The sequence below is a fragment of the Marmota monax genome, unplaced genomic scaffold (genome assembly GCF_021218885.2).
Source record: "Marmota monax isolate L192 unplaced genomic scaffold, Marmota_monax_Labrador192_F-V1.1 WCK01_AAM20220418_F8-fsc00024, whole genome shotgun sequence".
Lineage (NCBI taxonomy): Eukaryota > Metazoa > Chordata > Mammalia > Rodentia > Sciuridae > Marmota > Marmota monax.
Genome location: NW_026695224.1, coordinates 22863454 through 22890097, shown reverse-complemented (window position 1 = coordinate 22890097; position 26644 = coordinate 22863454). Strand labels below are relative to the sequence as shown.

At 46.0% G+C, this 26644-nt stretch overlaps 1 protein-coding gene across 5 annotated transcripts in view; it reads right to left on the bottom strand.

The window, feature by feature from the left end:
* The window catches only part of Zfhx3 (zinc finger homeobox 3), a 241462-nt gene that overhangs the window by 30176 nt on the left and 184642 nt on the right, over positions 1-26644 (bottom strand). For 4 of the 5 annotated variants that reach the window (XM_058575900.1, XM_058575897.1, XM_046434352.2 and 1 more), the window contains one exon: positions 13164-13271. In XM_058575900.1, coding sequence (XP_058431883.1) covers positions 13164-13271 — 108 coding nt within the window. The remainder of the gene's footprint in view (positions 1-13163; positions 13272-26644) is intronic. The other variant, XM_058575898.1, reaches the window with a different exon arrangement.

Genomic DNA, 26644 nt, shown 5'->3' with positions numbered 1-26644 from the left:
TTCTAAACTTGAACTTAAACTCTAAAAGAGATGTCACAATATAGAAAACACCATTAAAAAATCAATTACTGGTCACTCTGAGTCTGCCATGATGTAACATCAGTGCAAAGGAAATAGATGTGCTCCAGAGACAGGACATGGTTCAAACAGTCAGTGCCTGAAATCTCTGGTTTATACCAGCAATGAGAAAACCAAACAATGTGAAGGGTTACTACCTGTGGTGGCTGTTATAATAATGATAAAGTAAATTGGCAGCAATCTACATACCTTACAGCAGGGCATGGTATAGCCATTATAATGCATATTAGAGGACATTAAAAATTTCTAGCTCTGAAACCAATATGGAAAAAAAAACATTGGAAATGTAAATCAGAAAAGAAGATAAAGTTGGAATTATATTATGTCACCACTATGTAAAAAAAAATAGATATTAGGAAGAAACTAGAAGAAAATGGATTTCGGTGAGAGCATCTTGGGCCATTTTTAAAGTCTGTTATGTAGTTATATTATCCCTAATATTATAATTAAATGGTTTAGCATTTAAATTCAGCTGTCCATAAAAAAGTTGATATTTGGATCCATACTGTGCAAAACATCAGGTGGTATTTTTTTTTTTTTTTTACTTTGCTGGTTAAAGCAAATTTTCTCACTTTGGCAGTTATGTCATATGAAAATATGTGTTAAATCGCAATGAATCTTCCACAGGCGACATGCTGGGATCCTGGCATTTCAAAAGGGATCAAAACGTGGCAAGGAATTGTGAGTGGTGCAGTGTAGATGACACACTCTGTCGGGCAAGGTAAACGGGATGTTGTGACAAGGGAAATGTTGGGTCAAAATTCCTACTGAAATTTAACAGAGTGCTGGCCGTGGTTCCTTGCTACACCGATTTTCTCAGGAGTTAAAAAGCACATGGTCATCTTGTTAGGAGGTGCTGCTGGCCCACCTGGCTTACACAGAAACAGCTGGTGTTTCTACCCTGGAGTTCAGAAAATTCAAATTGGCTTTTGGGCAAAGGGCTAAGAGCTACTGTACCGTTCAACTGGGAGAAAGGAAACTATCAAAGACAAATATTGAAAGAGGGAGACCTGATTCATGATTCTCCATTTTATTGTCTCAAGTTCCTCTACGTTTTGGACAAAAACAGACAAATAAAAACAACATTTCAAAGGGAAATGTGGTCATTAATAAATGGTTTCCATAGGGAGAAAAATTATCCATGCCTGGAGGCATCTACCTTCAGATATCCTTTGACTTTATCATATTTGGGGAGTATTTAACCTCTAAAATAATTATTTAAAAAGGTATCCCTCCTCTCGTACTAGGAGGAAGAGCAGCGAAGAGGGCTCATATGAACTCAGGCAAGTTTTGCTGGCCCTTTGCAAGAAATGGTTCTATAACGTTCTAATCCCAGAGGATAATTAAAACAAGGCTGGAAAAACTTGATTTAGGAAATGACTTGCTTTAAAGAGTAGGTGAGGGAAGTGTCATCCATCTGCTGATGAAGTGGTCACGTATGGGAGAAAGGCAGCATTTAAACCTCACGTCACCTATGGTCTCATCTGCTCACATCACTCTTCCCAGAAAACAGTCTCACCCAATCCCCGTCTTCTCTTCCACATCGGAGTCACTGAGACTTTGGCCACAGAAGACTTCAAAGAGTTGTATATGCAACTCCAGTGACCTTGATTCCCAAACATGCCTCATTTCTCCTCTGGTGACATTGGCTGTATGACTCTGAAACCAGGCAAGGCACCAAGCTGCTGCCTCATGACAAGCCTGAAGAAAAACTGGAAATGACGAGAAAAAATAGAACTTGTGCGCATCCAGCTTTCAGCCCCCTGTCATCATCAGCCTGGGGACCCGCCTGTCCTCCAAGAACACGACAGTGCTGCTACGTTTAGTTTCTGTGTTTCTTGAGCAGAATTCATCTTCCCACCACTCAGCATGGTGGGGCTGCTGGCGTGGTGAGCTTTCTGTTCGGCAGGTCAGGCCCTGATGTCCAGAGAATCTAGGCAGGCACAGAGCTGCCCGCTGTTGGGAAGTTTCTTCTCATTGCCTCTCTTGGTGGTACAGTGGCACTTGCAGGTGGTTTTCACCAAAGTGCTGAATCCTCTTCCTTTTGGGGTCTTGAGATTCGCCACTGGAGAGGGCCTGGGACGCTGCCTGGCATCTGATCCTTGTGCAGAGTCCAGAGGCAGCCACCACCCCCACTTCTCAACCATCAGACTCTCAGATAAAGCACCGCTGACAGCCCTTCATCTAAACTTCCATCTCCCAAACCAGCAACATAATGGAGGAGCCAATTAAATGATTATTAATTCATGCTACTTTCCGTAAGCCAGAGGTTCTCATCGCCTTGCATTCCGTAAACCAGCTTGCCACCTGCCCCAGACATTTACAGCAATCCTTCATATCTCCATTGACGGAGGGGGAGCAGTTTCACACACCTCCACACTCAGTGTTTGAGTTGGGCGACCACCCCAGGACCCCAGGCACAGATCTGGAAATGGTCACTCTGCTCGTGATTATAATGAAATCAGAGTGCAGTGTGCTCTTTCCTCACAGCATGTCTCCTTCCACTTCTCAGGGACCTCAGACTCCCTCTCCACAGCAGAAACAGTGTTTTCAGAAGGTCATCAGAGCTTCTGGACTTTGCGATCTTCGTCCTGCAGTGAAAGTGGAGCTAATCTTGGCATCTGCTCGCAACTCCTTCCCCAGAGGACAGGCTGGGCTTTCTTCCTCTCATCTTCTATGGAGCTACTGCACTTGATAAGTGGCCAGAGTGCTGGCTAAACTTTTGTCTTCCCCTAACGCAGGGAATGATAGTTCCTTGAAAGGTTCTGCTTTGCTGCCAACTGGGTCTTTATTTATTTGCTTGTTTGCTTTTGAGACAGGGTCTTGCTAAGTTGCTAAGGCTGGCCTCGAGCTTGCAATCCTTCTGCCTCGGCCTCTCCAGGGCTGGGATTTCAGGCATGTGCCACCAACTCTAAACATGCATGGTCTCATTCTGCCTCCAATAGGCAGATGTTCCAGAGAGGAATTGGGAGCGTTAGGTGAAGCAGAGGCAGGCATTGGAACACCCACTACAGAATGGTCTCTGCGATGTGGCGAAAAAGAACTTAGGGCTTCCTTTTCCTGTCCAGAGTCTAGCCTAGTGAAACTCAGAACTTCTCCTCAAAACACAGTTCCAGTCTCAGGCATGGAATTGCAAGCTATTGCTGCTTTTACAGAAGCACAAACACCTACCCCCAAAGTAGCAGAATAGGCCTACGTAGGTACTCCAGGACACACAGGTGTCACCCATTTGGATTTTGTTTCTAAAAAGGATTTCAAAGAAAAGTCAAGTTACACCACAGATGGGTGTAACTGTCACTCAGGGAAATGCTATTTTTCTCCTCCAACTCAAATGTGAATGAGATAGGTCAGCACCTGAAAATCCAGCAGCTCTTCATGTTGGTATTAGTTTATTTTTTATTTGAAAATAATTATAGCTTCACAAGAAGTTGCAAGAACAGTACAGGTATAGAGAGGGAACATGCACCCCCCACCCAGGTGTTACTTATTATCCCATCTAATAATTAAAGACGTCCCAGGCTCCAATCTCTCCTCACTGAGACCCTGTTGTCCTGGCCATTCCTCCCTCCTACCCCAATCCTACCATCCAGGAGCACATCTGCACAGACTCAGGGCTGGGCCTCTGCCAGGCCCTGGCCCCATCTTTGAGGGAAGCTCAGTATCTCTCTCAGCCAGCCGGGGCTCAGGACTTGTGTCCAGATGGAAAAAAAAAAAAAAAACAGATCCCAAGACCTCACACTTGTCACTGAGGTGGCAGCCCCGAGGTTCCCAAACTTCAACAAATCAGAACACCCTGGAGGCTCATTCGACCCTGAGTGCAGGCCTCTCCCCAGACTTTCTGATTCAGTAGGCCTAACTCAGGGAATCTGCATTTCCACTAAGTTCCCAGGTAATGCTGATGTCCTAGGGACCACACACTGAGAACAGCTGTCAAGAGCCAAAGCTTTCTATAACTGGTGGAGCCACTTCGCTTTGTGGATTAACTAGAATCCACTGAGGGAACCCCACAGCATTAGAAGATCTACCAGTCCACTTCCAAATGATTCTGATAACATAACCTTCTCATCTAAACCCAGGGAGGAAAGCGAGGTGTGGTCTCAAGTGATTTTCCTCTTAGGCCAAAGGAGAAGATGAAATATTCTGTGCCTCAAGGAACCTGCTTATCCTAAAATAAATGAAGACATATTTCAAAGCTAAAAACTCAGAAGGAATAACCTCCATGTGTTCTGTTAGCAGTGTAATCATTGAAACCTCATTCTTTCCAGTGTTCTGGAGAACTCCTATGAGAAGAAGGCAGGTATCTGTGGGGTCTTTCTGTCTCACACAAAGAAGTCTCTTTTTAGTGCCAGCTTCCCAGGTCTAGGCACCTGTACACCACACCAGCATAATGTGCCTTTGCTTCAGTCTAGAAGATGCACACAGGTCGGCCCCAGTGCCTGCTTGTGGAAGGAAGCACTGAGAGCAGGGTTCAGGCGCCATGTTGTAAACACTGCTCTCCTGGGCTCTGGAAGCCTTGAGGAGGGAATGGTGGGCCATGCTGACCAGTGGGTGCTGGTGCTTGCTCGTCATCACTGAGGAGAAAACAGTACTAGGTGCTAGCTCAAAGGCATCAATCTGTCGCACTAATTCCTTGCTGAAATATGCATGAGGCTGCTTAACTACACTGATGTGAGCTCCCAAAAGGACACGGTGCATTTCAGTTCCAGATCCCAGCTCCCTCTAGGTCAGGTCTGTGAATGAACCACCTGTCAGAACAGAGCCCCCACCTTGTTTAGACCAACACTAGCAGTTGGTCTATTTAATAACTGCTGGACCTGGCCACCGTGAGCCCAGCTCAGGCCAGAAGTTGGGGACTGGATAAATATTCAGCAGGCTGCCTGCCTTCTGGCTTCTTGTCAGTTCCCCCAAAGAACCCCGTCTTCTCTGGCACAGCCTCCTGAGCTGTGCACACGAGCCAGCCACAGCTGTGCCCCTGGTTGGAGGACCCACTGGGACTACACTTATCATGCTGCCCTCTGGCTTTGTGACAGAACTGTGATGGCCAAAGACTTGGAGAGAACCAGAGCAGGAAGGAACCTTGGAGTCCCTTCGACTGACAGAGGAAACGGCTCAGAGGTCTAAGAGATGGAAACCAGAGGTGTTGCCAGACCTGAGGAGACTAGGTCAAAATTAAAGCTCATTTTGTCCCCAGCAAATCAAATACTAATTAGGTAAATTAGGATCCCTGAGCCCCAATACATCATAGCCAGAGTTGGGATATAACAATACTCTTCTGGCTTTTTCTCCATTCCAAACCTATCTTCCTAAAATACTAAGTTTTAAGAGTGAAACCAAACTTGCATAAATAAACAGACAATTTGGGGATGTGTCCAGCATGGTGATGGATGGAGGGAATGGTCAAGGGCTTCTTTTTGCTAGCCAGGTTTGCCAGGACAGGGTGAGAATCTGTGCTTAGAAAAGAAAGGTATCACTCGGGCCCCTGTGAGGCTGGCCAGTGGGAATAATCCTCCACTCTCCCCCGGAGGTTTAAAGCACCAAGAAGATGGGAAACAGCTTCTCTCGGTATTTTGTGCACTGGAGACAGTGATGTTTACATTGATGCTTCTCTCAGTCTCCGTGGAGGCTGCACGCTCCACTCGTTCACAGTGCTCCAAAAGCCAAGAAGTGATTTGCGCAAAGGGTGGGAGACAGCTCGAGTCGCCTTGAGGAACTCCTCAGGAGCTGTGCTCATCACGGAAACGGCTGAGTTCCCCTAAGGTGAAGGTGCCCGTTGTCTTTGCTAAGGAACGAAGCACAGGGGTTGGACATGCTGGTCACACGGTGGTTTGGATCCTGGCTGTGTACCTAGGGTTTGAGCTTTTGGTCTCCTCACCTGTCAGTGGGATGACAGAATCTACTCCTGGGGTTTCCCGAGGCCAGTGAGGGAGTGGCACATGAAGCCTGCCACTGAGCCTGCGCGAGGTGAAAACGCCAGCATCTGTTGCTATGGTTTCATTTTTAGAAGTAGCTGGGAAATAATGCAAGTCCATAAGGCCATAAAACCGCAGAGTGAATGGGAGAGACCTAGGCTTTTAGGATAAACACTCCCAATTTTCCTTTTCTGCACAGCAACATGGAACAATCCTACTAACCCATGGATTTGAGATCCACCAAGCAGAAATTTGAATAATTTGATCTCAAAAGTATTTATCTGATGCTGTTTTACCAACTGTTTGCTAACGAAACACCCAAACAGATCTTAAGCACTTGCCAGGTGCTAGAGATTATAAAAATCAAAGAATGGCACGTAGCCCCTGACCACGAACAGCTGACAGTTCTGTTTGATAATTAGAAAAGCACAGGATTTTTAAGTTCTTCTGCAATCTTCATACAGTCAGACAGAGTGATTTTGCTATATGTTCTTTAGCTTTATGATGTGGGGACTGTATCTCTGACCAGGCAAATTGGGGTCTGATGACATCCAGGAGTCCCTAACATGAGTCTTAGTTCTCTAGCCTGCAAAATAAAGATAACACTGGACCCAAGAATAGGGGAGCCTAAGGGAAGTGTTCTTATGCCCCCCAAGAGAGGTGGTAAGATGTTTTTTAAGTCATGATGATTCTAATAACATGTGCAAAAGCTAGACCTGGGACAAAGCAGGAAAGATTAACATGGCCACTTTGTAAGAATCCTGTGCAAATCTATAAGGTACTTTCTATAGTGATGAACAATGATATGCTTCTTGATTTATATTTTCACTGTCCTTTATCTATACCTTGATGATAATTCTCACAACATATGCCATGATTATGTGTGACACCTCTTCTAGAAAGTGAGTCCCTTCCATGTTTGAATATCTGAACAAAATGTATTTGTTCAACTTATGTGGTCCCTATCTCTTCTGTGACTTAACAATATGAATTCTCAAAGCCAAGGCCTTTGAATTACTGGAATTCAGGCAAGTCCAGATATATACCACACCCCGTATCTATTTTTGCTTCCCAACATAAAAATAGTTCATGATTTGTTTTCAATTGTGAGACAGAATTCTGCCTGCAGTGACTTTAAGCAGCCAAATTATACTGAGAGTGGCCTGGAAAAAAAGGGGGGGGAGGGAGGGGGACAAGTGGACTCTGGGAAAGCTGACACAGCCACACAATTCCCATCTGTGAAAACCTAAAACCAAAAATGGTTTCCATTGGCAGGAATGTGAGCCACAACGGGGCCATGCAAGTGAGACTCCCAGAATTCCTTCTCATGCATCCCACGGCAAAGACAGACTGACTTCCGGGTGAGTAGGGAAATGGAGCCAAGTGCCAGAAGGATAGTAGTTAGGCCAAAAGGGTTTTTGAAGAGGTGTAGAGGTGGTGACTGGGCTCTAGCTACACAGGACTGGTAATGTGGGTGCCGCCCAAAGGCACCCATGTGAGATGTCAAGGACTCTGCCATTGATGTCCACATCACACCAGATCTGATGAGTCCCGATAACACAGAGCCAGGCGAGAGCAGGACTTGGTACTTCTGACCTCCAAGGAGCCCTCTGATCCATGCCATATTAATTAGCCACAGACTAGGAAATCTTTCAGAGACCCAGTGTTCTGACTTCAGTAATTAGTATTTTTCAAGGTTTGCAGTACTCTTTAGCTGTCCCTCTTCCACTTACATCTATTCATGGAGTTCCAGAACCATAAGACCCATTTAGTCCAACCTACCATTTTACAGATTTGAAACTGAGGTCCAGAAACCTAAGTTCATGCAGGTAATCTCAGTGGCAGAATCGAACCTTGAACCCAGGGTTTCTGACTCCTACTAGCCCAGTGCTTTTCTAATATATAAATGCTTCCTCTTAGCACATAACTTCTTTTGTCCTTATGGACCTAATTAAAGATTTTTAAAAAACGGGGGAGAGGGAGAGAGAGAGAGAGAGAGAGAGAGAGAGAGAGAGAGAGAGAGAATGTTTTTTTCAGCCCCTCCACATTCTCTGTCACAGATTACATTTCAGGTACTAGGTTCCCCGTACAATGGCATCTCTATTTATACAAAGCTGTAAACAACAGGGAGAGTAAGGGGAGGGCTGGTAATAGATTTCCACCAGGATGTGCCTGACCTGCTTTTTTTCAACCTCAGTAATTAGAAAGGCAGCGGGTCTGCAGGAATTATTCATATGCAGCAAGAGCCGTACACTATACATTTATGTTAAACATGTCAAACCCGATTGGAATCATGCCTGCCAGCACCGTGTTCCATAAACACACTTTCCCCTCACAGTTGCCCGGACCTCGCCAGCCCATTAATACCGCCTGTAATAGGGATCTTCCATGGATTCCAATCAGGGACGCTCCGCTGCACTAATTGCTCTGTGCTAGGTGAGCATCATGGATTTAAAAAATATAATAATAAAGTAAAATCCCTTCAGGCCCTTCCTCCAGAAAAAAACAGACTACAATTCCTACTGCAAGTTTTACAAAAACACCAGGGATTTCTGAAGCATCATCATGGTGTCATTTTAAGGTGAGCTAGGGCTCCACCCATCCCCCTCTTTTTTAAAGCACCAAGACCCCCAGTCATCCCGTCTCAAATTCCCTTAACTACACCCAGCCATGGTGCTCTGTGGCTACAGACGATGGTAGTTACAGCATTTAAATAACCATATTGCTATGATTCTTTGCCAAGAGTTCAATTTTTTCCCCTAATTATTGGTGATAAAGCATCACATTAATTGTATACCACTTAATTTACAGCAATTAATGATTGATAGGCTAATCATTACATTAATCATTGTTCAATGGTTGACACTGGGGGCTCTTTAATCTAGAACACACACATTGAAATCCACTCTGGTAAAGACAACAAGGGGTCATTTTCATGTTTCAAGAGAGAAACCACAAAGTTGGACAGTGGAAATGGCTATGCATTAGGGAGGAGGCTTGGCTTCCAAGAACCTTCCTGTGCCCCTGCCCCCCCCCCATTTGCCCATGAGAGAGCTTTGCACATGCCTTGACTAGATGTGACCCTTGTCTAACAGGGGCTTGTATATGTGCCACTGCTTACCATCATGGAACCCACAGATGGCTGAGGCTGGTGACTCTCACCTGTCCACATTTCACAGATGAGACACCCAGGGCTTCTAGAGGCGAGGTCCCTCAACCAAGCTCACTTGTTATCTGGTGGTTCCCTGACTCCAAATCCACACAGTTCTTTCCACATCGCTAACCTGCTTTGAGACTGAGCAGGACACTGGCTCTTTACAAGGCCTATTGCTGGCTGCCAACCCAGTTCACTATGAACTCACAGGGAGCTGCCTATCCTGCTTTCAGCTCACAACTTTGGAAGTGTGCAACTCCTTATGCTACAACAAGAGTGGAAACTTAGAGAAAATGATCAGAGGCTGTGGACCCACTGGTGAGAGCCTTAGCTGTCTGAGATCAAGTAAGCAGCAAAGCAACATGCAAACCCGAGCCCATTTGTATACCTTTGGGCAACTTGCTCTAGCTCTCCAGGGCTGTTTTCTTGTCTACAAAATGGTAGGAGTGAGAGGGTGGTTATTTATAACATTGAGTTCATGGGTCAGGGCGGGAATCAAACGAGGTAATGTATATGAAGCAGAGCTCCCCAACTTTGTCTCACACCAAGGCATATCAGAAAATGACGGCCCACTGGGATAAGCAACTAGCCCTGGCCCCAGGGCTGTGGGAAGCAGAACCTGTGAGCGCCTTTGTGGCTTGCCTGCCAGGAAGGACAGGAGTGAAGCACTCTAACCGGGCCTTGCATAGGTTCCGAACTGACCGCAGCCTTTATGATACCTGCAACATCATCCCTGCAAGGCGCCCGTTCAGGGTTAGGTTTGTTTCTTTTGAGTAACTATAGCTGTACATGTGTGGCTATTTAAATCCAAATTCATTAAAATTAAATAAAATTAAAAATTTGGTGGTCTAGTCACACTTTAAGTGCTCAATAGCCACTTGTGGCCAATGGCTACCGTATTATTCCACTCAGATGCAGACCATTTCTATTGGCACAGGAAGTTCTGTTGGACAGCACTGACCTGTATTAATCCTGTTCTTATGACAGGCAGAGTTCCTGAAGGTGAGGCCTATAATCTTGGTGATTAGAATTTGTGTTCACTGGAACTCTGTCTAGTGCCCTGTTTAGGGTAGGGACTCAGTCACTGATCATGGAATTGACCCTGCTGTGATTCAAATCACTATCTTGTCTGTCTCGCTGCCATCCAAGGTAAAAAAGACCTCACAACCAAGTAAAAGAATATGGAAGAAGGGCACCCAAAGAGAATCCGGAGTCCTACTTCAATACAAAAATAAATAACTAAAAATTTTTAATAAAGATTATCCATTCCTGAACAAATCCCCCAAACTACATAATCAATAGCTGAGAAAATGCCAATTATCCAGACCTATTTGAAATATTATTAATCTGCATCACGAGCAGCCACTAATCAACAGAACAAATTGTGAAATCACTATTTATTTATTTGCCAGGAGGAAGTGCTCCCGACACATTTAATCAGGTAGGAACGGCTCAATTTAGGGAGTAAATGGAATAAACGTAGATTTTATATATATATATATATATATATATAAAATACTAAGGATCCAAAAGAAAGCTCAGAAGAGTTGCTGGCATCTATATCGATTCCGAGATCAAATTGGCCCAAGTACCTTAATAAAGCCTGTCATTACACACTCAGACGCTATAGACAAAATTATGCTTCGGGTCAAAAGAGGATCATTTGCAGGAGTCGGGAAAGAATTTTCCCTTCTCTCTGTACTACTGTGCATCTGGCAAGGTGCACCTCTGAGTTATTCATTCATTCATATTTGTTCTGTCTTTTGGAGGTAAAGATTAAGTCAACCTGTCGCCTGAATGAATGCATGAGAGAGTGGGGCCTTATCAAGGACATTCATTTCTATGGTGCTCATTTTGCATCTTTTTAGAGTATCCCAGTGGCCTAGCTTGTCTACTGGCACAGGAGCATGAAGACATGCTTCTATGGAATTATAAACATGTGAACAAGATTTGATTGAGGGCTGGGGCTGTAGCTGCCTTGCATGTGTGAGGCACTGGGTTCGATCCTCAGCACCACATAAAAATAAATAAATAAATAAATATATTTTGTCCATCCACAACTAAAAAAAAAAAAAGATTTAATTGAAGGGCCCTCAACAAAGCCTGTCCTACACTGGTTCTAAGAATTTGAGCAGCATATACAAAGTTGCTGGCTCAGGCTGTTGCACCCAGTAGGAGCTCTGCAAGCAGGACCACTTTTTATGTTTCCTAGTGTCATCTGCATACAGGAAATATGTACCAAATACCACTAGCATGATCCCACTAAATCCTTGTGTGTATGTTGCTCCTGCCAGCTTCTCAGTGAAATTCCCAGAAGCCACAGGCTACCAGACATTCCAATGGGAGAACCCTATGAGAAACTGCCACTACCTTTCCTCATCTTATTTAACTAAATGATTAAACAAACAAACTCCTTAGACAGCTTACCCCATGCTGGGCACTGTTCTAACCTCCCCTCATTCCAATAATCCTCACGGCAGTTCTGTATCGTGGGTACTTCTTAAAATCCCACCTCATGTGAAGAAACAGGCACAGCAAGGTTAAGGGACCTTAAGCAAGGTCACACAGCTAGGAAGTGGCAGAGTCTGGATTAGAAAGCAAGCGTCCAAATCGTGATGACAAACAGATGGCCCAGAAGGTCACCCAGTCTTCAACAATGTTAGTGAAATCCTCTCCCTTGCCTCCTGTAGACAGACATGTCTGACTGCCATTGGAACCACATGTTAGATCTTCCCTGAATACTGCAGCAGAAACTAGGATCTTGGTCCTCCTGCAAAGCATGCAGGAGGGGGTCTTTGGGCACAAATATGCATCCTGTCCTCCTGCCCTGGGAGTCTGAGTCCATCCCTCAGCGATGGACTCCTCCGAGCGTAGGTTGAAATAGACGCTGAGCAGCATGGATGGTAAAGTCTGCCCAGCGCTCCGTCCATTCACTCAGCCCCCATGATGGCCAGTTCCTATCTCCCAGGAAACACAGGACAGCATTTGTGGCCTCATCTGCCGGGTCCCTCCCAATATTTGGAAGTCATTCCACTGCCTCTTGGATTTTTCTTTCCTAAGCTGAATGGCCCCAGTTTCTTTAGCCTCTTCTCAGAGGCAGTATTTCTCAGCCTTCAGTCACTTTCACTGGCCTCCCCTGGCCTCTCTCCAAGATTCTGTATCTTGTTTAAATAGTGAAGGCCGCACCGAGCATGATTTAAGAACAGTTTTGCCGAGAAAAGTAACAAAAGCCCAACCAATAGACTCTGAAAGGTAAATATGTTCTCAAAAAAAAAAAAAAAAAAAAATCAAGGCATTATAATAACAACAATGGTAGTGAGAACCGGGCTGACCAAGTAAAATAACTGTAGCTTGTGGTATCATTTGCTTTTATTATCGCAAGGGCTTCTGGGAGACGTATCTGTCCAGTAAGTCTTCTCAAAAATGACTTTGCTCCTTCTTGAAAAACCTGAGCTTTTCTTCATAGTCTCAGCTCTTTCTTCCCTCAATGCCGAAATCTTATCATCCTGAGAAGTGGCTCTTCCTCCTCTCGCAGCACCAGTTTTTCCAGAAATAGCACTTCCTGTCTTGGCTTCTTCAGTTTCTTCTGCTTTTGGTCAGATGTCCTGCCTGGCTGCACTGTCTGTCTCCCCTGAGGTGGGACTCCAGCATGCGGGTGCTGGCCCTGAGGGTGGGGCTGGGGAGGGACACCAAGAGCCTGTAGGCTGTGTCCAGGCAAAGGCCAGCCTTCACTGCTGACTCCCTCAGAGAACCCGGAGGCTGAGAATGGAGGTGACCAGATCAAGTGCCACTCAACAACCTCTGCTGCATCCCCCCAGACATTTAAAAACTTTAAAATTCTTTAATATAACTTACTAAAGAGGATTGAAAGTGACCACTCTAAAAAGCAAAACGAAGTCCCCCTCCTCTCTTCCAGAGCCAACACAGTTTCCCCGGGCAGATTAAAGATGCACCCACTCCCCGACAGCCCCGTACTTCCAGGAGCGGAATCCCAGAGGCTTAAGGGCAGCTGCACGCGCTACCTGTCCACTTGTTCTGGTCTTTCTCGCCTCCACTCTCTTGGTCTTTAGCAAGCTCCTCTGGATCAGCAGCCGTTTCACTGGGTCCTTCAACATCTTCAATGGCTTCTTCTGAAAAAAGAGAAAAACAAAACCGTCAAGGATTCAAACACGGAAAGAAGAGGAAGGACTCAGCCCCCATTCCAAGGAGCTGCCAACTATAAAACACCAAGCCAATGATTCTGTCCTTACCCTCTTCCCAAGGCCCCTCAGAGGACAGCCTTGCTAAGGATTTACTGGGGCCTGAGGATGCAGTTGGTATGAGGCTGTGTTTGCTCCAGGCATGGCCTCTAGGTATTTTCAGAGATTCTGGATGCCTCACTTGAGAGTTTTCAATTGAAAAACTGACCATGTTGATGCAGTAACTCAGCTCAGGCCCTAAAGTCATATGCAAGTAGGCTACACTTGAAAATGGGAAAAAACCCCAAACTTAAAACTGTTCACGTTACCTACCTCCATCCCCAGAACATCCTGGTATTGGACTAGACCAGGCCAACTCACGGGGCCTTTCATGGGCCATGGGCATGGAAGTGCCTGACTGTGATGGGAGTTTTTTTTTTTTTTTTGCAGTTGTTCAGGTTCTGAAGAGTCACAGAATATCAATGATTGGTTTCTAGAAATCCTAATGGCATCTGTGGGTATGCCGTGGTCAGTGAGGAGAGGCAAAGGGATAAAAGTCTGTAACAAACTCACACACTCTCCTTTTGAAATCATTCCACTCTTTCCGCACTACTGGCTTAAAGCTAATCCAAGAAATGCCTCTTTGACTCATCACAGTGTTATAGCAAAGGTAGAAGAATAGCCATTTTCAAAACTAGGTTAATTATGAAGTAAAATGCCATCATCCCAAGTGGGGAAGAAGAATAGATTCTTTAGATGCTGAGGAAAAGAAAGTGAGACACTTCTCTATGTTCTCCTGGCCCCATGGATCAACATCTAAATCCTGTATTCAGTAAGAATGGGCTAGGTGAATGGAGAAAGCAGACAAACCAAGGTGAAAAACCATTTTCATATTGATGAGATTATCAGGAGACTCTGAAGAGCACACCTCTCCGGTACAGAGCAGAGGTGCCCTCTCTATCAACCCAGGCTGGCACCAGACCAGACCCATTAGGAACAGGGAACCCTACATGAGAGTCTGGCTGATTCCACCATAGAGCTCTCCAATTCCAGCTCCACTTTTAAATAACATAGGTGTTACACCCTCTGACCCTCCATAATACTGCCTCTGAATTTTATCCCACAAAGTGAAGTAAAAGAGATAAAAGTCAATTGACCTCAAAGGGTTTCTAAAACAATCAAAGAAGAAAGCATCATTTTAGAATCATATTTCCTAATTCTTCCAGAAAGATGATGGAGGTCCAGTGACTGGGAATATGAACAAGGGATCAGGGAATGTTCTTCCTTCATTACTAACAGGGGTTTGTGGGGCAGTTGTGGCAAATACAGACGAAATAAGCCACTGCTCATTTTCAACTCCAATTCAGGGTTCCACATGTGATTTCTATGTCTCTGTTTTTGTCTCGTTCATAGTGAAGTTAAAATCAAGCCTCTTTACCTTACCTTTAGTTCAGAGAAAAATCATACAATGGTGGCTTGAAGTTAATCATATATACAGTCCTATGTAACATCATACATCATTCAGTAGAAAAAAACATGTAGGTGTTAGTAGAGTAACAGCAAGAAAGTTACCAGGCATGGTACCTGCACCATCTCAAATATGTCTGGGCAAGATGTTTCATGCACATTTTTAGGCTTTTGACAAAAACCATTCAAATCTATAATTACAAAATGCATCTTTAAGTGGCTCTTCAATTAAGCAATATCATTAAATTGGGTCTACCCAAATTTAGTTAGGTCTCAAAATATACTCATTTGTCCCAGTACCTGCTGTGGTACACAGAATCTGTAGTACGGATACATCGATCAAATTTGATTAGGCAAAGAGATGGCTCGGTGGTCTCACCCCTCTAGTAGACACACAGTATCACCTTAGCTGGAAAGTCTGACACCTGCAAACTGACAACGCCCTGATGTGGTGACAATGTCTGAAGGCGCTTCTCAGCAGAGGAGGGAAGGAGTTTACCTATTGGGCAGTCAATCTCCAAGGCCAGTGCCTTGCTCCTGCACATTATGTGGCCTTCAGTTGCTGGAGAAGAGTTAAAAACTCACTGTCACCTGGCACTGACCCCAGGATGAATCTATCCAAAGACAGAGACTGTAAAGAATGAACAGATCTTTGAAGCAAGGTCAAGGAGACGGGATGGCACTTGGCGAACACTCCTGGAGCCAGTGTTTGGCAGGCCCATCTGGGCCTGTGCTGTTTCCCCTTGCTGCCCCACTGTGAGCAGAAAATGAAGGCAGCCATGTTCCAATGAGAGGAAAAAACTAAAGAGGTTATTTCAGGAGCTGATTTTGCTTCTCTCTCTCTCTCTCTCTCTTTTCTTCTTCTAAGGTTCCTGGATTGACTGTTATCATTTGTGAATCATTCACTGAAAGACTGTTATTACATGTGTGGTGGAAGATAAAATGATTAAGAAACTTCTGGACAAGCAGGCTCCTTCTACAGGGAATCAGTCGGTGTCCCTCAACCCAGCTAAAAACCAGGTCCCATTCAGCCAAGCCAGAGCTTTCATGCAGTTCCACCTGGCACCTACAGGTGTCGCCCTCCGCATGGCAAGGCCAGGAGGGCAGCTGGCTGCAGGAGGCAGGCAAGTCTGGGCCGCCTAACCTGCGCATGTGGAAATAATCTACGTCTCCAAGTGAACTGTCTGGTCCTGGAGAAATAAAATAGGACATTCATAAGCAGTTACACCATCTGTCTTTATACCATCATCATCAACAACGAGAAGGAAAAAGGCTCTTTAAAATGGATGAAAGCCCAGGCTGACGGTAACCGGAAAACTGTGAGCTCTGAATACCAATAAAGGTAGAGAAAAGATTAAAAAGCAGGGATACAAACTACGAATTTGTCCAGACAGCTCAGGCCCACAATGCTTTGCAGACAGGGTGTGTTTTCACTGGTCCCCAAAAGTGTAAAGCCAGGCCCCTCACCAAGAGTCAGGTCTCAGGCACCCAAAGGAAAGGCATGGAGTTCTGTCCCTGGAAACGTGGGAGCCAGGGCGGATGGGCAACCACTCTGCAGAGAGCTGCATTTATAGGCCACCTCCCAGGGCTGCTATCTAGCCCTTGTTCCTTTTAGGGATCTGTTGGATACACACGTGCTGGCAGAACCCAGAATGGAGGGGAAGTTTTTTTCCCACAGGCCATTGATTGCATTTTCCCCACGTGAAGTCAGTGACCACTGGTTGGGGTCACTACAGAAGCTGCACATTTCCACCCCTGAAATATCAGGTTCAGGCAGATGGTGGGAACAAGTGAGGACTTGGACTGAGGCTCTCACTCAGCACACACAATAGCCACGGGACCATTTTCAAGGTTGAAACAGACACACCAAAACCATCTTCCCTGGAAGATGGAAGCATTTCATAGTATTTCAGACCCCAATCAGAGCAGCTCAGGAATGCTTTCTCAAGGGTGTGGCCAGGACCTGGGTAACTACTCCTCAGTGTCACCTGGTTCTTGGCAGGAGGCAGTAGGCCCAGAGCACCCCATGTCCTGGTCAGGTCTCTTTTAGGCACCAGAAAAGGTGCCTCTAAGACACTGCAGAGGCCCACTGGGATGCCTGTGCCCCATGTAGCCCCCAAGTGAGGGCACCCACTCCCCACTGTACATATTTTCATGTGAAAAGGAAATGGAAGCAAATATTGAAAAACAGAGAGGCCTCCAGGTCCCTTCTGCCTTCACTTCCATGTAGAACCGTGACTGAGGCCTCTAAAAATCTATTTCCCTCCCAGCCTCCTCCTTACAACTCCCAGGCAGCACTTCCTAGAGCTAGTCCAAACCTGGCCTGCTCCTGTCACTCATGGTAAAGGCAGAGCCCCGGTGGAAGCATCCCAACAGATGAGTATATTCTAGAAGGGGGAGATTCCCAAGGCGGTTTCACTTTTCAGGAGGATGAGACCATCGTCCCAGAAAATCCCCCTTCAATCGAGGTGGTTTTGCTCACCACAAATGCAAACTGTTCTCTTCACACACCTCATAGTTAGCATCTTGGTAAAGGTGACAGTATGACTCCCCCATTTGTGGTGAAGTCTGCTCCCAAAGGAGGTGCATGCGCCAACTGGCAACCCTGTGGGGATTTGTAACCATTTTATGAACAACCTGGAAATTGGTTTGTGGAAGGAGCGCAAGGCAGGAGCCAAAAATAGAAGTGGGATCATCACGAAGTCAGCATTCCACCCACAACATATGCTCCCCAAATTGTCACTCATGAAAATGTTCTAGTTGTTAAAAAAAAAGGTACTGCTCCCCGACGGGGGCCGAGTGACGTGTCCATTGAGGGTACTTTACAAATCGCTTACAGGCTTGAAAGAAAGGGGAGTCAATCAATGATTAAGACTAGTCCCTCTGTTCCTCACTCTTAACAGGATAATGTAGATTAATTCAAACCTGACAAAGCCCCCACGGTGCCTAGATGTGATAGAAATTTGGAAATTCTCCTAAGAATCAGGGTGTCGGTACCCAACGCTCTCACACGAACATGTTACTTAAATAATGCACCAATCTGTGATCCCCGAAGAATGAAATTGTTCTTTCCTTTTTCTTTGGGGGGAGCGGGGTTGGGGGGAGCGCGTTTGCCTGTCGGCAGGCTCAAGAGCTGAGAAACATTAGCTGTCATGAACCACAATCAAATCAGGTTTGAAATATTTAGCAGTGGCTTGGAAAATGCGGTGGTGCAGCTCTGACAGGCGAGATGTGCACAGACACCCACTTTCCATTCTAATGGAAATATCAGGCCTGTTCTGAATATGTATAACCCAGAAAAATGTATTGATTTTTCATTCGGCATTAAAAAAAATGAAATAGCCTGCAGCTGTCAAAGGCCTTTTGTTAAAAGCTCATCCTTCCTGGAATGAGGTTTACCAGAAACAAGTTTTAATTGTATATAGGACCCTCTTCTTTGAAAAACAAAATAACCAATCTGCTTACTTTGAAGATAGGGTTAAAGCTTTTCCTTTCTCTGTTTTCAACCTAATTAACCCAAGGGCGACCACGGAGGCAGGCGGGAAAGGCTCAGCACACTCTGGCCAGCAGGAGTGACACAGAGGGTGGTGGCTACAAGTGGCGTTTGCTGGTGTCTCTGTGGTGGGTAGAGAGGGACTTGGGATTGTGCTTTGTCCTCTTGTTCCTGCACCTCCTGTGAAGGTACAGGACTCTGAGACTCACTATATGCCCTGGCCAGTCAGATGTGCTCTTTCAGCCTTGGCTGGCACAACTGGAAGGTGAGGGCAGAACATGGCGGGTCCAGGTCTCTTGGTGATTCACTGTCAAGGGGAAACCTCTCCTGGCTGCAGGTACTCTACAGGGTATGTATGCTTTATTTTGCAAACAGAGATCAGATCCAATCCTACAACAGAGAAGATGACTACTAGGGCTTATACCACATGATTCAAATAAAATCCAGGGCACTAAAATTCTGCTACAATAGAAACATGTAACAGGATGTGACTGGCAATGGTGACAGAAAGACAACCCTCATGTTTCCAGTTTTAATTCTAGTCCCATCTTCTCTCTTCATGCCAGAGAGGAAGAGATAGTGGTAGTGACAATAGTGGCTATACCCACAGGTGTGGGCCACTCACTCTCTGGGACATTTTGCAAGTGGGATCTCACTGCATGATGATCCAAGGTCCTACCAGTCAGTGACTCTCCAGGAATCAAGGGCTGTGTCCTAACTGCACATTTGCACCCACTTCCTGAAGGTAACAAGCCACCAGCAGCTCCACCAAGAGCATCTTCTATAATGTCTGTTCCCAGGTTTTATTCTGCAGTATCATTCCAGGCCTGGCAATCTGACTGGAAGCTGCCTGAGAGGGAACTTCCGGTGAGTTGGTTTATGGGGTGACAACACCCCAGCTCTAAGAAGGCTCCCCTCAATTAAGGTGGCCTGCTTACCACGATACAAACTGTTCTCATCACACGCCTTCTACTTGGCATCTCAGTAAAGACAGCACGCTCTCACTGGAGCACACAGAACAGGCCATTTACAAAACCACCCACGTGGACAAGCCCTGAATATTGTTTTAATTGCTGACCAACTTTGTCCAATCTGCTTTCTACTTCTTAGCAGGGTACAGACTCATCAAGGAAGACACCAAGTCAGAAGAGGATGGGCCCGGGATGCACATCGACACCGATAAGTAGGATGTCGTGAGACACAACTGTGGTAGACCCGGCAGGACCCTGATAAGGGAAGGCGACGGCAGGTGTCGGGGAGGGCAGGACAGACAGGGCTCTGCAGCCAGCACCTTCATTTATTCATCAGGAGCGTAAGGTTTTCCCACCTTCTTGGGGTAAGATGCCATTTCTCTTTCAACAAGAAGTCAAAACTGCAGTGTGCCAAAAGAGCACCAGGCTTTCAGTCAAAGTGGGTTTTCCATGTGGATGAGAGGTACAGTGGCCCCCTGCCACCTGCCATCTCCCCATGATAGGACCTCTCCCACTGAGTCTGAGGGACAGAGCCAGGGAGCAGCTGCTGCTGGTCCCCCTCCACAGGTGCTGTGGCCTGGCTGCTTTCCTCGGGACCCACACGGTGCTCCTACAGGTCATTTCCCCCCACCCTGGTGGCTTAAAAATTGGTCAGATTGGCCAAGCTCCTAACCAGTTGTTTAAACAAAACCACCTTCTTTCTCAAAGATGACATTTATAAACAGATTTCAGCCCATCAAAATTTGCCAGGACATAGGCAGGAGGGGAACCAGGGGACATGGAAAAGATCAGACACACACCCCTCCTCTGGCACAGAGCACCTTTCCGTGTGGACCCTTGAAGTGATCATTTGACCACGAGGGTTCCTTGTAGCACGAGGTGCTCATTTACCAAACACACCTGGGGCCTGGCTGGTGTTTCTGGCCAGAGCCTGAGAGGTCCCTGGTGGAGGCCTGCCAGCCTCTGAGGGGCCTCTGGGGCAGGCTTCACAGGACAGCCCGACACTGAAGGAATTCGGCCTCCTCACCACCCCCACACCCGACCTTCTTTCCTGTCCCCCACCTCCTTGACCCTGACTTTTGGCATCGGGCAGTAGAAATCAACACTTTGCAGGCAAGTCTGGGTATTATTAAAAATGACTAATTGGGGAATAGAGACCATTTATGCTTTTGTATATTTGAAGATCTCGCCACTGTTTACAGAAACAAGAAAAATGGGGATTGTGCGGCCAGAGGCAGCCTGGGAAGCTGGGCCGAGCTGCAGCCTGCGCGTCCAGCCCCTGCTGGGTAAAGTGAGGTCCAGCGCCACGAGGATGTCAGCCGGGGGCAGGGGGGTCCCCTCCATTTGCTTTTGTACTTAACTTCACCTCCGACTGGAGCACGGACAGGAGGGAGCATGTTATGGGTCCAAAGCGGCTGATGCCTCCCAGAGAAAATGTCGCCGCCCTGAGCTGTCCCTCCTGCAGGAACAGCACAGAACGCCAGAGCGTGGAGTGAAAAATGCTGCTATTGTGTGGCGAGGGACGAGTCCTGCCATTTTTCCTCTCCCAGGCAAGGCCACTTGGTCATTTGAACAGTTTGTCAAAACCACACTAGAATTAAGGGGGTGGGTGGGGGTCAAGAGAGGAGAAAAGGGAGGAAACGCCTAACGCCAGTATTGCGACAAGTTCCATTTATCTGTGTTCTCAGCAAAAGCACCTGGGCTGCCCCCTGCAGAAATCCAGAAAGGATAAAAGCAGATGTGCGGCGACAAAGCACAACGGAACTAAATATGTCGCTGACTCGCCTGGTGGCTATTCACAGGAAGATTTAAAAAAAAAAAAACTGAAAGGTGTGAGTTCCAGTTTGTGAAATACAAACCCAACCCTGAAATGGCCTCGGAATCCACGCGAAATAAGAAAGCCAGCTACGTCCCAGAACTCTGAAGTAAACTGAATTCAGCAGGGATTAGTCCCTTAGATTTCTACAGAGCCATGATTGTTGCTGTTACTTTCACACATGAAATGTAAAAAAGGCAAATTCCCTGAGCATGTTTGTAGCGGAGCGTGATGTGATTGTGTTGTCATTTATGGGAAATAATCGCAGACCCATCTCTCCCTTTCCCCCCCATTTTCCAGTCCAAATAACCATGAAAAATTACACTTCAATGTCAGCACAGCGACAAAGGAGGCGCGCTCTCCGGGAGCTCAGCGGATTTGCAGGGGTTTTTCCTTTCTTTGGACAAAAACTACCTTCAATTGTACTTCATTTAAAACGTGATCTAACAAATGCATTTTGACAAGTTCCTTTCTCTTTTTCTCCTTTCTTTCAAACAGTATTTTGCACAGTTTAACCTCACACCAAACTGGAATATTCTGGAAAGAGGAGGCATGCAAAAGAGAAGGCCCTTGATACCGAGAAGGGTGCCCCTCTGCAGGCTGTTGAAAACAGAGTGGTCAGGAAAAACAATGATTCTAACACGGGATGCTACTGGGAAGACAGGACTAAGAGAAGAAACGGTGGTGTCTTCAAGACAGGATATTTGAAAGGTAAAGGTGAAGATGGCTGCAGTTGAAAAAGGAGGGTCTCGATCGATGGTGGGGGAAGGGGTTTCCTGGGCTTGCTGATCAGAGCAAACCATTTCATGGATGTGAAGAGATCATGGAAGCTGTCTGCAGGTGTGGGCAGAACTGGTGTGTGACCACATGGGGGTCCAGAAGGGGAGTGCCCCTGAGGGGTTCCAGTTCCCTCCTGAAACCCCTCCTCTACAGAAAGGGACACTGCTCGACAGAACAGATCTCCCTGAAAGCTTTTTAACATTCCAGGTGTGAGGCCTGAGCAGTCCCTACAAGCATCTGTCTTTCAATAACACCCTGCTTGAAATAAACACTGCCAGGTTTCCATGTTTGGAAGGGAGAAGACAAGACAGATAAACACACATGACTGATAGAAAGAGAGAAAATTTTTTTAAAAAATTCACAGTTTCCATTAAAGAAGACTGATATCTCCTGAGTCAAAACTGACTTGGCATGTCAAAGATCTTATGCTTAATGCAAAAAAGAAAAGAAAGAAAAAAGGGAGGGAGGAGACGAGAGAGACTATATCTATGATGTGCTTATTTATTTTCTTTAATTGGAAAATGTTTGCAGTACATGGATTTTAAAATGTCCAGGAAGGCCTGTGAGTGTACTTAGGCATCTATGTACAAATGAAGGTGTGTGGGAAATGAACAGGATGTACCAGAAGTGAGATTAACTGATGGTGATTAGAACCTAATGGGCATAAGCGAAACCTTGTGGGATGGCTCTCATAACGGGAACTCGGATGGTGATGTCAGGCCATGGTCTCAATCTATATGGGAGCCATAGCAAAGGGAGGAAGGGTGGAAGGGCGGCTGTGCAGATCTAGGGTGCTTATGCAATCACAAAGGGAACTGGAATTTTTTGCAAAGATATGTATGCAAAAAAGCAAATTCAAAAGAGGTAAATGTTGTGTTCTGACCACTAAAACCAACAGCATACAACTTAGAAGAAAAAAAAATGACCCCAGAGGTATGAGTCATATGACATACAAATGAGGGACTTGGATCTCCAGCTTGTCTGTTGCCTTACTCTAAAGCCCAGATTGTCTGAAGAGCCCCTGACCTACTCAGAAAGCAGCTTTACCCCCATGAAGCACCAAATTCAGGCAGAAATATTCATTTACTCCCACCAGCGGATTGGCAGAGTAAGGGACTGTCAATGAGCTTCGTTTTGCATGATCATAAACCACTTATATGCACAGCTGGTGAAACACGCTGATTCATAAAAACAAAGCACAAACAAAGGCTTACACTTTCCAAACCAAATCCCAGGAACAGAAATCAGGCCAACTTCAGGCAACATTTCACTCAGAAAAACACTGGCTAAACCTGTTTTGCTTTGGCCAGACCCAAGCGTGCGCAAAGGTCACGGCATTTGTACAGCCCAGCACATCCAAGAATGCAGGGCTAAGAACACATAGGAGCCCTGGAGGTGACAGAAAACAGACTCCTCCATCTCCAAGCATGCTGGGTGCCTTCAGGTGCCTGCTTCACATTGCCTAGTGCAAGAAGATTCCTCCCAGCAGCACTTATGGTCAGACCCGAGACGTTTAAGGATGCGTCTACACGTGCAAAGTCAAAAACTGGGCCATTCTCCAAAACCATCAAGTCTCCAAACGCACTTCAGTCTGAAGCAAATAGGCAGCAGAAGCAACATGTTTCAGTTGACAGTTCCTGGGAAATTGCAAAGAAATTGAAGCAGGAAGCTGAGGTGCAGAGAAAATCCAAAGGTTTACGTTCAAGAGCTTTCCTGCATTAATGGGGGGGGGGGGAAAGCAGATGGGATTGCTAAATTGTTGTCATTTTAACAGGCACCTTGTACAGTTCTTCTGTGCTGAGTGGGAAAAAGAAAATTCTTGGATCCTTGTCCTCCTATTTTAGAAACTTTGGAAGTATTGCCAACAGCTGAATCCAAAGCCTGTTTTTACTTAAAAAAAAAAAAAATTGGATCATGTATAATGAAACTGTCTTTTCCTAAAGTTTAACAAAATGTCACTTTCACAATGATTTTAGCCACAGCAGCCCTTCCTCAAGTCTCCCAGAGCTACTACTATTGTAGACTAAGCGTCTATCTAGCGTTTCCTCCTGTAAAGAGTTTCTGAGACCTAAAAAGAGCCTAGCAACCCTTGAAAAGCAATGTGTTCCATTGCACATCCCCAAACGTATACAGCAAAATGTCTCAAGGCACAAAAACACCCAGCAATGGTCATCAAGGTGGACATTTCAACACTATCTAAATTTTAGGCTCACACTCATAATTTCTAACGGCAGGGACATTAGAAAACAATGAATACATGAAACCGAAGACAAACATCCCCCTGAGATGAGAAAGTCAAGGATCTGAGCATAAGAGTGCAGTTCAGTGACAGACAACTGGTACTTCAGACAGGAGCGAGGGATCTATTAAAAATCTGGAGCACATACTTACATTTGTAAAGAACTTAGGAGATGCTTAAGTTCTTCAGGGCGTGTGCTGCAACCAGAGGAAGTACCAGTCTACAGAGAGGGAAATCCTTGAGTCAGAATCCTCCCCCAAATTTCCTAAGTGGGTAATTTTCTTCCCAAGTGAAATATATACCCTAAGCAGAAAAAGAATAAGGAAAGGAAACGACACAAATGAAAGGTTTAGCTTCCCTCTGTCAGGCCAAGCTGGATGCGAGGGAAGGGAACCGAGCAATCCAGCCGTGGAGGAGAGCCACCAAGGAGCAGTGCACTAGCCCAGAGGAGGATGCCCAGGGACTGGGGGACCAGGTAAGTGACTCCCCCGCATTTGTAAAGAGAGGAGAAGTAGTAGCCAGTGAGAAACATTAAAAAAAAAAGCCTAGGTAAGATTATGTATTAAAATTAAATAATCATTATGAAGAGAAAACAGATCAATTTCACCTGAAAGGAGTTCAATCTACGAATTACCTTGACTACTGAAGAACTTTGGTGAATGGTTGCAAAGAACAGGCGATGTTCCAGGAGAATGGAAATGAAGACAGAAAACTGAGCCTTCAAGAGAGATCATTTGAAGAATGGAGATATAAGCAAGAAAAGATGAAATGGGTCAATGAACTGAAAATCTAGCTGTGTAAAATTTAGCTAGACCCAATTAAGGTGGCAAAATCAGAAATTCCTTTTTATATGTAGAAAATATAAAAGGGATAAAGAGGCAGGGTAGTCCAAACAAGCAGCAGCTATGTGAGCTCAAAAGTGAGCACGGCAGATTTACGCAGGCGATTGGCAGAAACCTGGTCAGCCACGGTTTCTGCCTGTTTGTGGGGATTTGTTTGGGGGAGCTGACCACCAGCACCTGGGAGTTACAGGACAGGAGACTGGAGATCAGAGAAAGGGAGGACTCCAAGGCCACATGGTGAGGGAGTCCACAGGAGGGCCTCTCAGGGAGGACAAGGGATGTCACCAAGGAGAGAGGACGTGTTCAAGGTAGTGCTGACAAACAAGCAAGGGCCTTGTGAAGGGAGAGGAACCTGGTACCCTGTTTCCTGGATGCTGGCTCCTTGGGAGTCTCCCTCCACAAAAGCTGTGAGATTGAGGCGATACCCTAGTTGTTCAAAGCAATGTCTAATTTTTCTTTACAGAAGGGACAATGGCAAGGATAAAAAATGAGCTCACTGAAAACAAAATAAAAACCCATACTCAAAACCAAATCCAGCCCCTCATGCCCCAGATATCCAGGTTTCCAGGCAAAAAGTCCCCTGGTACTTTCTGCCCAGTGGCAACACAACGCCCCAAATACAAGCATCATGCAGAACTGCAGGACAAGTGACAGCTCTCTTTCCCTCTCTTATACACACTCACTCACACACGCCTCCCCTTCTTGCTCTTTTCTGGAAGGGGGGGATCCCAGAGCACTGCTCCCAAGTGGTTTGGGCAGTCTCAGCACAGATAGTCTGGATCTGGAGTGAGGTCCAAGGCGCTGGTGATGGTGATGGGGTTGCTGTCACAGCCCCGAATCCCAGCCGCGGAGAACTAGCAAAAGCCAAGTAATTGCTTTTTCCCCTTCCACTAATAAGCTTTTCAGCAGAGGAAGAATTCAGCTTCCTGTAGTCAACAGACCCTTTTTTCCCTGCCTCTCCTCGCTCCAAATAATCTAAAGTGACTGCAATTTCAGTGCTGGCTCTCCAGCATTCAGCTCCACCGGCTGAGGTCAGAGGGTGTCAAGTGAGGGCTCTCCATTTCTCTTCTACTCTGCCTGCACGCCACCAGGGCTTCTTTGTAACTGAGGCAACCTGCCTCCCTGGCCTGGCCATTGTGTGCATCACCAGCCCCCAGCACACCGACTTCACATTCCAGGAAATGGTTTTTAAGACCCAGAAAATACCAGGGGTGGGTGATCTCTATGCTGTAAACAACTGATTAGTAATGACCAACTTCAGATGCTCCGGTGACCCGAGCTGCTAATTTCCCAGGCTTTAGGACTACACTGTGGCCAGACATTTCTGTGTGTGGTGGTTACACTTGGTGGCTGCTTGGGTGATTTTCAGTTCTGTTTTATGCAAATGACTGTGGTCCCTAGATTCTCTTCTTATGATCTTGCTATGGTCTGATGTATTTGTGTGGGGAGTACTTTCAGGCCTGGCTTCATGTGGAATCAGCTGCAAGTGGAGGATTGCCCTGGAAAACTCTGCCCAGCCCCCTCGCTGCCTCAGTTCCAGATGAATGAAATGCGATTTCAATTAAGAAGGGCAGCGACAAGTGCTTCCCCTGTGCGTCTGGGTGGAGATCCCAGGGGAGACTGCACGAAGAACTGAAGGTGAGCACACAAAGGCAGGAGGGATGAGCAGAGAAAGAACAGGTGTGTGCAGGGAACTGGCAGGCCCCAGCAGGGTTCT